The 16,923-nt window shown below is 32.7% G+C and overlaps 1 protein-coding gene across 1 annotated transcript; it reads left to right on the top strand.

Moving 5' to 3' along the window:
- Positions 1 to 14,392: 14,392 nt before the first annotated feature.
- On the top strand, positions 14,393 to 16,314 carry LOC127130006 (uncharacterized). The gene is made up of 3 exons (XM_051059093.1): positions 14,393 to 14,605; positions 14,951 to 15,818; positions 15,944 to 16,314. Exons 1-3 carry the CDS (start codon positions 14,393 to 14,395, stop codon positions 16,312 to 16,314), a joined length of 1,452 nt encoding a protein of 483 aa, XP_050915050.1.
- Positions 16,315 to 16,923: the final 609 nt, after the last annotated feature.

Genomic DNA, 16,923 nt, shown 5'->3' with positions numbered 1-16,923 from the left:
TTGAAGCTCATCATCTCCCATCCCAAAGTCCAGCAGATGCCACCATTTTAGTCTGGTATAAGGAGCATGATACTGGCAGGAAAACACAACACCATCTCCAGGCACAAGGGTGCGATTCTACCAATTGGCTTCTCGTGATAGTCGCTCCCGCAATAATCCATTTGATAGCGTTCCATTCGGGTTGCTACGGTCCAGATCTACACTCCGTGCTACTTTCATGGTTTTGTTTCGAAGCGTACACGAAGAGAGTTTACGGTTGCGGCTGGCATTCTTTGGCATCAGCAAAGGCTTGACATTGCGGTAATGGTTTGCGTCGTATTCACTTGATAATGTACTGCGTATTTCATTTTGATTTCCAAGCAATTACGTTAGTATTGTGCTAGTTTTGTTAGTATCTGAAGTGTTGCGTTTGAATTGTTTTCTAGAAAATGTGATTTGATCTCGCCGTAGTGATGTGCTATTATATTGGTGTATATATTGTTCTTGACGTTGTTTATGGGTTAGTCTTCAATATGTGGCCATTTTTGTATGCCATCTCAAGTTAGTGTATGCGTGAATATGTAATATCTGTAGCTACAAATGACATTTTTGGCCGAGAGATTCATGTTTTTGGGCAGTTCGATTTATGCAGCACATGTTACAGTAACCGTTTATTTTGAAAGGTCAAAATATTGTTTCCTTTCTGAGATGAATGTTTTGGGTTGGTTGAATAAAAGTTGCTGATGGGCCTAACACTCCTGTTCAAGCCCATCCACACTTCTGGTTTATTTTTATGAATGGTTTTTTTCCCTTTGTTATAAATAATGGTATAAGTAAATATTGTCCTACTATGATACATTACATATTCTTTTCTATGCAATGGACTCGACAATTTCATGTCGTTGTGCCATCAAATTTTCAATAAATTAATAGACTATTTTCGCCGCGTTTGGATTTTGCAAATAACATTAATCATTGTTATCTCGCACAAACCGATTTGAGCACACCGATTCAATTAAATAAATCAACATTGTCAATTATTTTCATTTGTGTTTTAAAATAATAATTAATTGAACTTTTGTTTGATTAATTCATTTTAATTAATTAATTTTAATTAACCTAATTATTTGGGATAATTAAATAATTTTGATAATTAATCTTAATTAATTCAAGTAATCGACTTAAACAAAGGTTGATCGATTTCTTTTCCACCATATTTGCATAATAAAGCATTCGATTCCACTCCATGTCATCATCAATCCAAAACCACAAATAAATCGCACAATTCTCGATTCAACATCGAGCCCATTTTTAAAACAATGCCTTTGTAAGTCGGTCCCTTTTAAAGCATCGCCATCAACCTCACATAGCTTACTCTTGGGATTTATTACAATGATACCTATTCGGTTATCAACTAATTGAGTAGAAGATTGATTCACAATAATCCAATTTTATTCACAAAAATTCAAACACAAACCTCGATCCAATGTCGAGCATTTTCATTCAAATTAAATTAAAATACCCAATCACGATCAAGTACCATTTAATTTAGGAAATGAAAAGGGGGATGGTTTTGAGTTTTCAACTCCTCTCCTCGATTATTTGAATACGAGTTCTCTTACTCGGTTAGTCAAATAGTCGTAACTTTTATCCACCTAAGCACAAACAAATCAAATCATTTTATAATAAGAAACGAAAAAGGAGATGACTTTGAGTCTTCAATTTTTCTCCTCGATTATTTGAATACAAGTTCTCTTACTTGGTTAGTCAAATAATTGTCGTTCCTCCACAAACTTCCAAACCCCGATTAAATAAAATTATTTTCATAACAATGAAATGAAAAAGGAGATGATTTTGAGCCTTCAACTTCTCTCCTCAATTGATTGAATACGAGTTCTTTTACTCGGTTAGTCAAACAATTGTCATATTTCCGCAAATTAATAAATCAATCAAAACTATACTAAAAAGGAGATGGTCTTGAGTCTTCAATTCCTCTTCTCAAATGCTTGGATATGAGTTGTCTGACTCAGCCATTCAAGTACTTGTCGTTCATTCTAAAACATATCAACCATACATAAACCTATTTTCATAATCACTCAGATGAAACAGAAAGCGGTCTAGAATCTTCTATTCCCTTTCCCGATTATTAGGATACGAGTTGTCTTACTCGGTTATCCGAGTATTCACCATTCATTCAAAACACATTCATTACTATCAAATCCTTTTTATTATTAAGGATGAAAAATAAGGTGGTCTAGAGTCTTCTATTCTCTTTCTCAGTTATTAGGATACGAGTTGTCTTACTCGACTATCCGAGTAATCGTCATCCATCCAAAAATATCTCAACACATCAAACCTATCTTTTCTCGCCCACGTGCGACCAAACCCAATCAAACAAAACATCAAACACATCAATTCGACTTGTCACCCCCCGCGTGACCAAAACCCTTCTTTCAAAAAGAACATTGTTAATCCCTTCTAATGCGCACAACAAACTAGTGCTAGAGCCTCCACCGAGAGTAGACAAGCCAAAGTTTAGCCTTTAGAACTCCGACCTACACAGTCGTTCATAAAAAAGAACACACGAATTATTCGTAGTGCCCGAACTACGAATGCTCTGATTTCCTTATTGCACCATAAGGATACGTAGGCAGGAGATTGTTGTATCTTTGTGAGCACACTAATAAAAAACCTCTCATTTCCCCCTTCTGAGGTCTTCATCCATATCTATTACCAACTTTAATTACTCTAATAAAATAAACAACACTCAGTTAACACTCAAATCGCAAAATTGAACTAAAAGGTTCCCGTTGAGTACAACGAACGTGAGGGGTGCTAACACCTTCCCCTTTGCGTAATCTACTCCAAACCCGAATATGGTTGCGACGACCATTATTCTTTTTCTTAAAGGTTTTATCGATATTTTCCTATTCCTTCATTGGAATGAATAAAGTTCGGTGACGACTCTGTTCGAACTAAACATTTTTCCGCGTCCTATCGCGAGGGATCACATTTTTTCGAGGTGCGACAGCTGGGTCAGCGTTTCTGGCCTAATTGAGATGCCAAATATTCATTTTGATTAGAGTCATTTTAACTAAGAATCCTGCACACTTAATAAAATTATTAGGTTACCAAATTGTTTCATTCTTTGTTATCATCAAATCTTAGAGATATATTGCAGAATCAAAATCTTGTTCTAACATAATCAAAATCTTTGTTATCATCAAAATTATTAGGGGTGAGAATTCATTTCAATAATAAACGGTATAGAATGAAGAATCCAGTACAACATCTACACAATCATGTTCAACAATATATCACATTGTCACACCCAAATCATAATCAACATCATACACGACAACATCTCCATTATCTTCAACATCATACAAAACCACATCTCAATTATCGTTAATGTCATATGCAATAACATCTCATCCAATAACACATCAACAATAACCAACACAAATGCAACACTTATGTAATATACTCAACACCGACTCGACATGCATGTGGTATCAAATATGAACACTCAGGTTCATCTCACTCCATGATCCCCACCATATGATCGATTCCTTTTTGGAACCGGAGCACACCAAAATCGCTACCATCACCATAGGTAACGCTTCACTAATCCCCCATAATAGGAATTAGCTAGTCGCACCCGATCCATCACAATGGGATCGAGGCTCACCAAAAAAATAGACCAAAGTCTCACCTAACTCCGAAATAGTATGAATGTATGACATGTAATAAGGATTTAAACTACCATCCACAGAAAATCACCCAAACATCATCAAAGGTTGTATATGAACCAAAAATTCATATTTTATCATTATCATCATAACAGGTTCCAAGTATGAACCCAAATGTCAGTGATAGGCCTCCAGAATAACATCATAACATCATAACATCATTAATTCCTTAAAAGGATTAAATTAAATTAAATATAATATTTTTACTTAATTTAATTTTATTAGGAAAGTTAAAGTTATCAAAATTAACATCATTAATTTTCCAACAAAAAGAGTTATTTCAACTAAGAACAAAGATTTTGTTAGTTTTATCTTTATTTATAAAAATTATTATTATTCACTAGAAAGATTAAACAAAACTCTGAAATTTTTTATAATCAAAAGGTTAATCCTTATGTCATTATCAAAGGTCTTTAAATACATAAAACATAGAAACTCTAATGAGTCTTGTGGATTTTTAATCATAAACAAAACAAATAAAACATAAATTGGTAAAATTTTAGAAAATAGTAAAACACTGTTTTCGGAACATAAATGAACTTAAACGGCTAAAAACACGAATAGTCAATGCATAGCAGTGAGTTTGATTTCTGGGACGATTACCTTTCCGAAAATATATAATAAGAGTTATTCTGATACCGGACGCCAAATTTCCCCTCTAAAGCGCGACTTCTCCTTCAATTGATGCAACCAGCCTTCCTACCTTAGATTTCTAAGTTTCCTCCTGTTTCCAAAATCCTGAATTTTCTGACTTTTTCGGAATGCGCGATTCCATTCCTAACAACGTGTGACTTCGAGAAGTTTTACAGAAAAATAAGGTTCATAATTTTTATTTTGGAAAAACATTTTATTAAGTTTTTTATATACCCGTTACAAGGTGTTTAATCCCAATATCTAACACAAGTCAATCCACATTTCATCGTCAAAATGTACCATGACCAAATGAGATCATCCCATTTGGGCACAAATATCAAGAATTTCAAAAAATAACCAATTGGGAAAAATCTCAATTGTTCACATATCGCCATAAACAATCAATTAACAACATAAATTTCACAATTGTTGTATATATCCACATACATATAATTATAAAAAAAACATATAATCGATCATAGGGGTTTTGATTAAACCCCATAGGATAAAATTCAAAAACTTCTATTTTGATACGATACATAACATAAAGATAAAATAAGAATAATCTGGCGTTGATGAAAGGGTAAGGGAACCCTCATCACTCTGTTACCTAAAACTCATCCTATAGTAAGCAATCCCCCTCCCCCCTTACCTTAACGATTGAGCTTTCAAGGTCTTGATGTTCCTCCCTCTCCAAATCACTATCTCGGGATCATTCCCAAAATGGTCTCCCCAGACTCAGATGCGCCATTTAGAGATATGCGTCAAACCTTAATTTTTACCTTAACTCTCACACTCTTCTTTACGATATATATATATATATATATATATATATATATATATATATATATATATATATATATATATATATATATATATATATATATATATATATATATTATGTTTAATCTCACGTTAAGATTAATTCTCAAATATTTAATCACAAATGAAATATTTATTTAATTGATAAATAAAATAAAATAAATATTAAATTAAGTATTTATTCAATTAAACGTCACACCTTTAATATTTAAGCAAAATATTTATTTGATTTTAAAAGAAAAATATATTTTTAATATAAGGTGTCACACTATATTTAAATAATTAAATAATTATTATTATAAACCTCAAATAATTATTATCATTATTTTAAATGATTAAATAAAACCTACCGTTCTCAACCAAATATTTTAATATTTATTAAATTATTAAAATACCCTCAAATACTCTAAAACATCATAAAACACCCAAAAACACACCAACATCAGATAAATAAATTATCAAATAATTCATAAAATTCTATAATTAAATAAAAAGAATTAAATAAGTTAGGGGCGTTACACAATTGAGTAGATATCTGGATATAGAATATTTAGTGACTCGTGCCCTAGCGGTTCCACTTTCAAAAAGCAATGTTTCTACCATTTCCTAATTTGCAGCAAACTGACTTGTTAAACCAGTTTTGATCGTCCAAATTATCCAAGTCCACATTTTCACATCCCTTCACCATAAGGATTCTCGATTACCTTTCACTAATCATGTAGTCTCCAATATCTTCTCTTAAATATTTTCATACCTGAAAGATTATTAGTCAACCCAAAAGGATTCATGTTTAGTTAATATTCTCAAACATAACTTACCTATTAAAGCAAGCAATGTTAAATCTGTCACAATGATTCAGCCTAAGACCACCCTCATTCTTGGGTCTATAAACATTGTGCCAACTAATCCAATTTATTTTTATTTTAAATTCACTACCACTCCATAAAAAACACCGTTGAATCTTCGTAAGTTCATGCAATATTAATTTAGCAGGTTTAAAGAATGAGAGATAAAAAATATGTCTATTGTTAATAATTTCATTCATCAATGTCACCCTTTCTCCTAAAGACATATGTCTTCCTTGACAAGTAGAAAGTCTCCTACATAACTTATCCAAAATGGGATTCCAAGTCGAACTATTCCTTGGAATGGCCCCCATAGGGATCCCTAAGACCATAAAGGGAATGGTCCCAATATTATAAGATAAGAAAAGTAGAAGCAGCCTGCATAACTTCTTCTTTCACATTGATGCCATAAATGTTACTTATATTAAGGTTCACACACAAGCTTAATTCCAATTTAAAACCCCTCAGTACTACTTCAACACTCCATAAATTTTCCCATGAGCCATCTCACATAATTACTATGTCATATGTGAATTGAAATAGCTCAAAGTGTGCTTCATCATTAGGTTTAAAGCAATTAAAATCTCCTATATTAGTGGAATTATGCATAAATCCTGTTAGCCCTCGAACTACTAATAGAAAGATGAATGGGGATAAGGGATCCACTTGGCGCAATCCTCTCTCAACTTGAAAATCCAATGTTGGACTTCCATTCATAAGCACTTACATAGAGCTAGAGAACACCAAAGTTTCCATCCAATTTATCCAGGTGTTACCAAATATGACCCTCTTAGTGATATATAAGATATAATCCCATGACACTTTGTCATGAGCCTTTTCAAAGAATTCTTCTAATGTATTACAACCTTTATCTAATCAATTAGGCAGTGAATATCTATATAGAGGTGTATTTTCTCATCTTTCATCGTATTCTATCATCCTTTGTGCAAAATATTAGTGATATTTTAGAGCATTTTACTTTTCATCTCCTCCTCATCACCATAATGGAACTAAAAAGAGCTCGCACCTCCCAAGCATCCTCCTCCTAGCACTATGATATCTTTTCAACTTAAGAACAATAAACCAACTCCAACCGATACTTCGCTAAGAGATCAATCTTTGTATATCACTACTTGGATGAGAAACTCTTCAAAGAGTCCAATTTTATTGAAGCCTTGATCGCAACCGGTTTGAGGAACTTTGTAATTGAAGTACCTCAAGAAATATTTCCTCACATAGTGATAATATTTTACACCAACCTCACATACTCTAATGGTGTTCTTAGCTCTGAAGTCAAGAAGCATCTCATTCAACTGAGTCTTAAAGATTTCACTGAAGTTTGCGACCTTCCATGCAATAACCAAAGTGTGTGAAGAAAGTGAAAAAGGTAATGAATTTATCTTTGATATTAATGCAAATTCCTTTTGAATCGATCAAACCTCCATCATTCCCATTCCCTTCACCGTTCACTTGATACACTCCAATATTCGATTAATTCATTATAAGGTGATTCATGTTCTCTTCCCATGAAAGTGAAACTTTAGCCACATAAACATGTCAGACATACCTTTAGTTTAGTTTTTGGCAAACAAAGTTGAGAAAAATTGGGTCGACTCCATAATCCATCATATGATGGATAAAAGTGAAACATGACTTTACTATACAACAGACTAGTATAAAATATTATGAAGTATTCTAGAAATGATTTCTAGGAGGAGAAATAAAATATAGGATGATCGATAGTAGGAAAGAGAACCTTAAGTCAAATGAGGTACGAAAATAAAGAATAGAAAAGTCATCTTTCTACCTCCATAGGAACCACCAAGAGCAAGACAACAAGCAAATGACATTCATTCTCCCTCAAATGACTTCAACCACATACTTGAGAATCAACATATGTTGATAAGAAAGCAAAGAAGGATAAGTTCAAGGCTTCGTCACCTCACCAAAAAACTCAAAAAAATAAATCTCATATCTCAAATTGTGTCCAGTGAGGATGACGATGAATAGGTGAACTAGTATTTTGCTTAAATGTTATTGCTTTGTTGCTTTTATCTTTTTTTTCTTTCCTATTGTAGTTTATGTATTGTATTTTGAATTCCAGTTCTTCATTTAATAAATTTCCCCCTTTTTAAATGTTTGACTATGTAAATAATATGCTCGCATATTTAAAATTTTGTCTTGCATCTTTACTCACCTTTTTGATTATGACAAAGGGGGAGAAATATATTCCCAGAGAGAGTAGAGTATACTCTCTAATCATGTAATGAGAGATTAAACACTCCAAATTTATCTACCTGTATTTTCTTTTACCACCTCCCTGAGAGATGTTTTGTCATTACTAAAAGGGGGAGAGTGTAGGTCTATGTGCTTACAAATAGATAAACAAGGTATGTTTGGCCCTGTTAAGATAATGGTTTTGATGATAAAAAACCATAAAGATGAAACACCCTTTAGTGCTAAGATGGTTCATGCGGTCAAAGATGCACAAGATAGTTGATCAAGATATTTCTCTAAATCAAGTTAAAGAACTAGGGTTTTATAGTCACCTATGATTTCCTCTAATGATTACGTCTGACTCAAAGATATCTCAAGACTCATCCACAAGAAGAATTAAGTGAATTTATTATGTGAATGGTATATCAGGCAACAAGACTTCAAGCCTCAGAGTATGAAAGAGAGGAAGTGTGAAAGCTTGCGTGATTGGGTCTAGTTGAGTGATCGGTATTTTCGTAAAAACATAATGATGTTTTTGGAAGTACCATGGCTAAATCAGACACATGATAAATCTATTTTTGAAGTCCTCTATTTTTCAAGTAAAGTCACCTAAAATGTTTTTGGAGCTTAGCTAAATGAATTAGGAACAATCAAAATGATCAGTGCAAGTTTTTGAACACTCTAATCGATTAGACCAAATGCCTAATAGATTAGATAAAGGTGAAACAAGCATGTACTTGAATTTAATTGTGTGTTAATGAATAGTAATGACTCTCTATCAAAACCTTCAATTTTGGATAACAATGATTGATTGTTCGTGGTACCTAATCAATTAGACTTACTACCTAATCGATTAGTTGGGTTAATTTTTCTCATGAATTATTTCCTCTTTTGGACATCATTTGGCCAATAAATAGATGTCTTCCCTTTCATTTCTTAACATCCATAAAACGTGAGATATCTCACATTCCTCTCTCTCTAAATTATTTTTTCTTTCTCTCACATATTTTTAGCCACATGCTTTGAGAAATGTTATTGACTTTAGGGAGGATGTTGTTCTAGAAGGGGTATTATTGTAAATTCATCAAGATTTCTTTTTTCCTCTTGAGTGAATTATTCTTCCTTAGGAAGTGATTGGTTAGATTTTGAGATAAACCTGTTAAAATCTATTTTGGGGGATTAGTGTAAGATTCTCTTTGGTTCATGAGCTTAGTCACTTAATATAATTTCGTTCATGATGTCTATTTGGCTTGAGACTAAGCGCTCGATGCTCTGTTCGCTGTTTGACGTGAAGACTAGCCAATTCATTCCTTTATTCGCTGTTTGGTTAGAAATTAATCTGAAACTTCACTTTTCTTGTATAAGGAAGTTCATGAGTTTAACATTCTAAAAGATTTGAAGTATTGGGGAGATGGCATGTCAGTTCATTAAGACAAAACCTTTATAGATCTCTAGTATTATCTCTCTTTCCTTAACTTTTACTTTCCGCTTATTTTCTTTGTGCTGCATAAACAAACTTTTTTTATCCATATGTTTTCAAACTTTGATTAGAAAGTAACTTTTTTTAAAGTATCGTTTTTCAAACCTCTACAATGTATTTCCCCTCTTGTGTATGGAGTCGCATATTCAACATGGAGTTCATCCGAGTCAATTAAATGGATCTCATACATTCCTTAATTCAATATAATAACTTTTAGTGCATATGAAATTAGTAAATTATCCTTCTATACAAAATCAAACGATGATCGTAGTACCATAAAAATAGTGGGGTTATGGTTAAGGCTAAATCCACATGCTTTTCTAGATCCAAATATAAGAATCATGTACTGACGTATAGACCATGCTTCTAGGTCATTGAAGAGATTTGAGAGATTGATAATATTATATTTAAATTATATTTATTTAAATGCAAGTAAATTGATAGTAATACTGGTATACAAATCGATGAATTAGGATTCACGTAGGTTGACTTTTGTGAGACAACTTATATGAACGAACCTTCCCTCATGGCATCCCAAGAAACAGAAGTGTTTTTTTGCCAGTGATCCTTCTAAAAAAATATGGTCAATTATTCTCCCCGCAAACACATTTCTCATAGTGATGAAAATTAAGATTTAACTCTTAATATTTATGAGATCCCTTTTTTCCTAAACACGTGCGTATACCTCATATAAAGAAAATGATCCAATGATGGACATATTATCTGTTATGATTATTAAGAAGGAATATGGAAAAACTAACAAGCAAATTTTTTAATATTTATACATAATTTATTGTTATTTTTTATTCTTAATATTTATAATTATTAATGTTATTATTTTAATTGTTTTAATTTTTCATTCAACTTATAGGTTTTTAACGAACGAACATCAGCCATTCATATGACATAAGTTTGTTCACATTAAGCAACTTGATTCCTTGAGTTTTATGAGTTTTGTTGTAAAAAATGAATATGTATAAATTATGAGTCACTCTAGACATATTTAACTAGTCATTAAATATATAGTACAAAATATGTGTCAATTTAATTTTGATATAGTCAACAAATATATGATATAAAATATGTTATTCCAATTATATTTTTTTTAGAAAATATAGATTATAATTAAAAAAATGTAAAATTAAAACAAATTATATTTTAAAATATAAATGATTTTAAATCGATTAACAGGTTAATAGTCTACACTAATGTGAAATGTGATTCCCTTATATCCCATTGATTAACAGATCCAACTCCAACTGAGAGGAAAAGTGGGGGATTTCATATAGACTCGTAGGCCAACGAATGAAAAGTAAAAGATATCGGTAAATCTCCCAATATAATTAAAAAAATGACACGGTTTCAAGTTTTTTTCCTCAATTAATAACCTCAAAGAAAAAATAACACAGTTTTCCTAACACTCTATGTTACCTTAGATCTTCAATAGAAGTAAGACGTTATTTTTCAACCAAGGAAAAACTCCTTTTCTTGAATGTAAAATCATTATAAAAGAAATATAAAATGATAGACTTAAAAAGTAAAATACAAATTTTTTAATATAAATATTGTAGATATTCTAATTGGCAAGGAAAATCGATATAGCTAAATTGAAGGCGTGTGCTACCTTCCAACTTAAGAGATAAGAAGATACTTTCAGATAATATTTTTAATAATATTTTATTTCATTTCATTGCAATGTTCCTAGAGTACAAAGCCATAACTATAAGGTCCTTGAAATTTAAATAAAAACAAAAATTAAATAAAATTATTAGGTGCCAACATCATAAGGACAACTTATTGATTATTATAGTGAGGCATATTTATACTCTCTTGAATCTGTTAACATCATAATTAACCACAAAGACAATATTTGAAGGCACAAAAAGGTCTCAAAGGAGGTGCACAATCACTTGTTGGACAATCAGCAGGAATGAAACATTTACGACGGTCCTCAGCTGATGTAGTGAAGAAAGAGAATAATAATATATGTTATTTAAAATAGGATAAAATATATGTGTGAAATAAAATAAAATAAAAACATCACAATCACTTGTTGACTTACCATTAACAATCATTGTAACCATAAATAAAGAAAGAAGGATAATCATAACATGAACAACTTTGAACAATTTAGTCATATTTTACACTTTTTGTATGTATCAAATAGAGTGTTACTATATCACTTTATGATTATAAAATTAATGCTCCACTTACATAATTTATATAGTTTTTCAGACTTAAGAGTTTTTTTTTACACTGTAGCACTTGTAAAGTTGTACAGAATAAATTCGTTAAATTTTAATAATTACGAAATGTCTCTTAACTACATCAATGTTCTAAATGTCTCTTAATTTTATATATATTTTTTCAATTATTGATTATGTAATTAACCTTTCATGATTGAGAAGAGTAAATAAGAAAAGAGAATAATGTTTTAAATAATTATTAAATGTGCCTTAACAATACCAATGTGTTGTGTTTTTTTTCCTTTGGTCCACTTTGTAAGTACACTAATAGAATATAAGTTTTTAATCCCCAAAATAGAGACTGAAATAGCATACAAATTAATTACTAAATTGTCTAACGATTGAAAATGCAATTGTAGCCTTTTAGTTAGAAAAGTATTAGTCCCTAATAATTTTGGATAAATTAATTAATGGATGTTCTTTTTTATTACGACTATTAACTACTACAAAAAAATATTTCGCAACAATTTTTTAGAACGGTCACTTGACAAGTCGAATTAATATATGTGATGGCTTATCATGTGGCAAAAACATACACATTGGTCAAACACTCACCTAAAAGTCAAAGACTCACCCAAACAAGTGAGAGAGACATCACATATTCATCCAAAATCTTAAGGTGATAAGTGTATGAGTCATCTTATTTATAAAATATTCAACCTCCACTTTTCTAAACAATGTGGGATTTAGAACTCACACTTGTTTCTCAATACAACTCACACTTATTTCTCAATACAACTCACACTTGTTTCTCAACAATCTCCCCCTCAAGTGTGAGTCGATCCACTATGATCCACCTTAAGAGGAAGCTTTTTCATCTACATGCTTGTACCGTCATTGAGAGACACCCTTATCTCGTAGTGGGCACTTCAACGAAATACGTCGTCTGACTACCATGTCATGAAGACTTTCGACAAAATGAGTCGATCACTTACTCAAACTAGGCTCTCATACCACTGATGAATCATCGTGAGGGGGAATCTTTCATATTAGGTCAAAGACTCACTCAAACAAGTGAGGCAGACACTACATATTCACCCAAAAACCTTAAGGTGATAGGTGTATAAATCCTCTTACTTATAAAATATTCAACCTCCACTTTTCTAAGCAATGTGAGACTTATAACTCACACTGGTTTCTCAATAATATGTTTATTAGGCACCTTTCATATATTTTTATTTGTAAATCACATATAACCATATACCAATTAAACAACTGTCGCGATATGTGAAGCAACGGCAGACTTCGAATCTCCACACCTACAACTTTTATGCTTTTTTGTTAAAAAGGGTGCATTCCCTTTAATTTATATTTTTAAATAAATATTAAACACTTTTTCACCACTGCCCATATTAACAACCGTAGTTAAATATTATGACATTTTACCAAGGTTCTTTTTATTAACCGCAGTAAAATATATTACCTATAAAAACTAACTTACATCAGTTTAGAACATATTGCACTCAAAGAAAATCCTAATTTTTCTCTCGTTATCTTAATCTCTCAAAACTTCAACATAATCTCTCCAACTAGTATGAATCAAGGAAACGTTTCACGAATCTTTTCTCAAGACAAAGCAAGTAGCTCATTTCTTTGTCTTTATTCTCCACAAATCTTTTTAATAAAATGTACGCTTGTGAAATATTTTATGAGTTGATGTTATTGTTGTTCAAAATATTTGTCTTGTTTTTATTTAAAATATACTGAAATGATTGTCTAGGTCCTGTTAGACTTAATTCATATTTTCATAAACTTGTAAACAAAGTTTGGTAGAGGGTATTTTAGTATTTCCCCTAGAGTCCCACTTGTATTTAAGAAAATGAATGTGTGAGTACCTTTATTCCTTTTGCAGTGTGTGTGTGCACCCATTTGTAACCATTTCAAGAGTAGTGAAAGTTTGCTATTATTCTCTTTTCTCTCTATTCTTTTTATTGTTCATCTTTATCACCTTGTGCACCAACAATTGGTATCTAGAGCTCCAGTTCATATCCACAGGGAAACACCACGGGAAACACGAGTGAAATAATGAGGCGTTGCATCGGAGAATTCATACTGAATTTCTCTTGATAATCGTAATAGAATCACATATCTTGATTCTGCGGGATTGAGAAACACTGTGTTTAGGTGAGATCTGAGTTTTGCACAAGGTTGAAGATGAACGAAAATGGTAATCTAAGTACCAAGCTTCCAGTTTTTGATGGAAAGAATTGGAATCGTTGGATGATTCAGATGCATGTGTTGTTTGGAGCTCAAGATGTTCTTGATCTCATCAACGATGGTTACACTGCACTTCCAAAAAATGCAATGGATGCGCAGAGAAAGGCTCAATCTGATCTGAGGAAGAAGGATCAGAAGGTGTTACTCTACATCCATTAGTGTGTGAATGTGAACGTGTTTCGGAAAATCACTGATTCGACGATGAGGAAAGTTGCGTGGGACACACTGGTGCGGTGCTACAGCGGTGATGCATCAATGAAGAAGGTGAAGATTCAATATCTACGCAAGCATTATGAGAATCTCAACATGAAGAACAATGAGAAGACACCTAACTACATCTCCAGAGTGATTCTGATCACAAATGAGATGAAGTCGTGTGGGGAAACTCTTTCTGGAGAAATTATCATTGAGAAGGTACTTAGATCTCTTACTCCTTAGTTTGACTACATCGTTGTAGCAATTGAACATCCTAAGGATTTTATCACCATTAGAATAGAAGAGTTGCAAAGAAGTCTAGAGGCACAAAAGTTGTGTATGACTGAAAGAACCTTTGAGAGAGAGGTATAGCAGACTCTAAAAGCTTCTTTTGTCAAGAGAGAGCAGAAGAAGTCTTGTTCAGAAGCCAAGAAAATACATGGTAGGTCTCAGGAGTTAGAAGTCTCCAATTCTGGTGAGAAGAAACATCAGAAGGGAAGGGAGAAGCTTGAAACGAGAATGGTTTAATATTAGTGCTATAATAGGTTTGGCCACTTTGCTAAGGATTGTTGTTCAAACAAGGAAAGGAAGTTAGAAGAAGAAAACCTAGCTAGAGGAGATTCTGATGATGAACCTGTGTTATTGATGGCTTATGAATCTGATGATGATGAACCTGTGCGATTAATGATTTCCGATTTTGAAGGAGACTTTGAAATGAGTCAGAGTCAAAAGATGACTCTGAATCTGAAGTCGAGTCTCATTCTAAATATGAGTCAGAATCAAAAGATGAGTCAGAATATGAAGGTTTTGAAGATGAGTCAAAGTATGAAGGTTCTGAAGAAGAGTCAAAATATGAGGATTCTGAAGTTGAAGTTGAGTCAGAAGATGACTCTGAAGCTGAAGGAGAAGTTGCCACTAAAGAGGACTCTTACTTTGAAGGTGAGTCAAAATCATAAAAATAAGTCTGAAGGTGACTCTAAAGATGAAGAAGACTTTAAAGGCGAGTCTGACTCGGAAGGTGAATTTGACTTTGATGATAATCCATATTCTAGAGGTAATTTAATCTCTGGAAATGGAGCTTCTAGAGGTCGAGCTTCTGAAGTAAGAGCTTCTGAAGATATTGATTCTGATTCTGAAGATGAGTTAGAGCCTGAAAATGATTCTGAGAGTGAGTCAGAATCAGAAGGCGAGATGTATTCTAAGGAAGAATCTGATTCTGATGGTGATCCAGATTCTGGGAATATTCCAGATTCTAAAGGTGGTCATGCTTCTGAAGTCGGTAGTTCTGGAGTTCCATCATATGATATTTTTCTAGAATCAGAAGGTTCTAAACAAGTTCAGAGGCCAGAAAGAATCAGAAACATTCCAAGAAGGTTTGTAGAGTTTGACATGCTAAAAGATACTAAAGTAGATTCTAAAGGGAAGTTATTCAGTGTGCCATGTTAGTAGAATCTGAACATGTGATTCCGGAAGAAGATCTCAAGTACAAAGTCTGGTTGAAGGCCATGAAAGAAGAACTTGATGCCATAGAGAGAAACAAGACTTGGAAGTTTACAGAACTTCCAAAGAACAAGAAAGCCATCGGTGTGAGATGGGTTTGTAAGGTGAAGCTAAAGCCAAATGGATCAATTGGCAAACACAAAGCAAGGTTAGTTGTGAAAGGTTTTCTGCAGAAACTTGGGTTAGATTACATTGAAGTCTTTGCGCTTGTATCAAGATATGAAACAATCAGGCTAGTAATTACGATAGTTGCTAACAAGAATTGGACTCTAATGCATTTAGACGTGAACTATGCATTTTTGAACCGTCCATTAGAAGAAGAGGATTATGTGTCACATCCTCCTAGATTTAAGAAAAAGAATCAGGAAGTGATTGTGTACAGATTACACAAAGCTTTGTATGGACTGAAGCAAGCCTCTAGAGCTTAAAATCTGAAAATTGATTCATTTTTTAAGAAGCATGGATTTCAGAAATGTGAGATGGAGTGTGATGTCTATGTTTAGCATACTTATGAAAGAAATATGATTCTTGTGTGTATTTATGTTGATGACATATTGCTAACAGGAAGTTGTGAACATGAGATAGCTAAGTTCAAGAAGGAGCTGATGAATGAGTTTGAGATGACTGGTCTAAGAAGTATGGTTTATTTTCTAGAGATGGAGATTATGTACTATGACAAAGGAATAATTTTACATCAGTTGAAATATGAACTTGAGCTTCTGAAGAGATTTGAGGTGTTGAATTGTAAAGTTGTTGTCACACCTACTAATATAAATAAAAAATTTGATTCTGATGTTGATGGTGATGATGTAGATCCGACAACATTCAAGCAGTTGGTAGGATCTTTGTGGTATTTGTGTAATACCATACCTGATATTTGCTATGCATTTTGAATGGTGAGTAGGTTTATGAGTAAACCGAAATGGTCTTATTACCAAGTTGTTGTCAGAATTTTGAGGTATATAAAGGGAACTCTAAAGTATGGAGTTTTATTCCCTTCTGGTGCTGAAACTGACTCAGAACATATGAGTTACTCA

This window comes from Lathyrus oleraceus, chromosome 3 (genome assembly GCF_024323335.1).
Source record: "Lathyrus oleraceus cultivar Zhongwan6 chromosome 3, CAAS_Psat_ZW6_1.0, whole genome shotgun sequence".
Lineage (NCBI taxonomy): Eukaryota > Viridiplantae > Streptophyta > Magnoliopsida > Fabales > Fabaceae > Lathyrus > Lathyrus oleraceus.
This window is presented reverse-complemented; position numbering and strand designations above follow the sequence as displayed.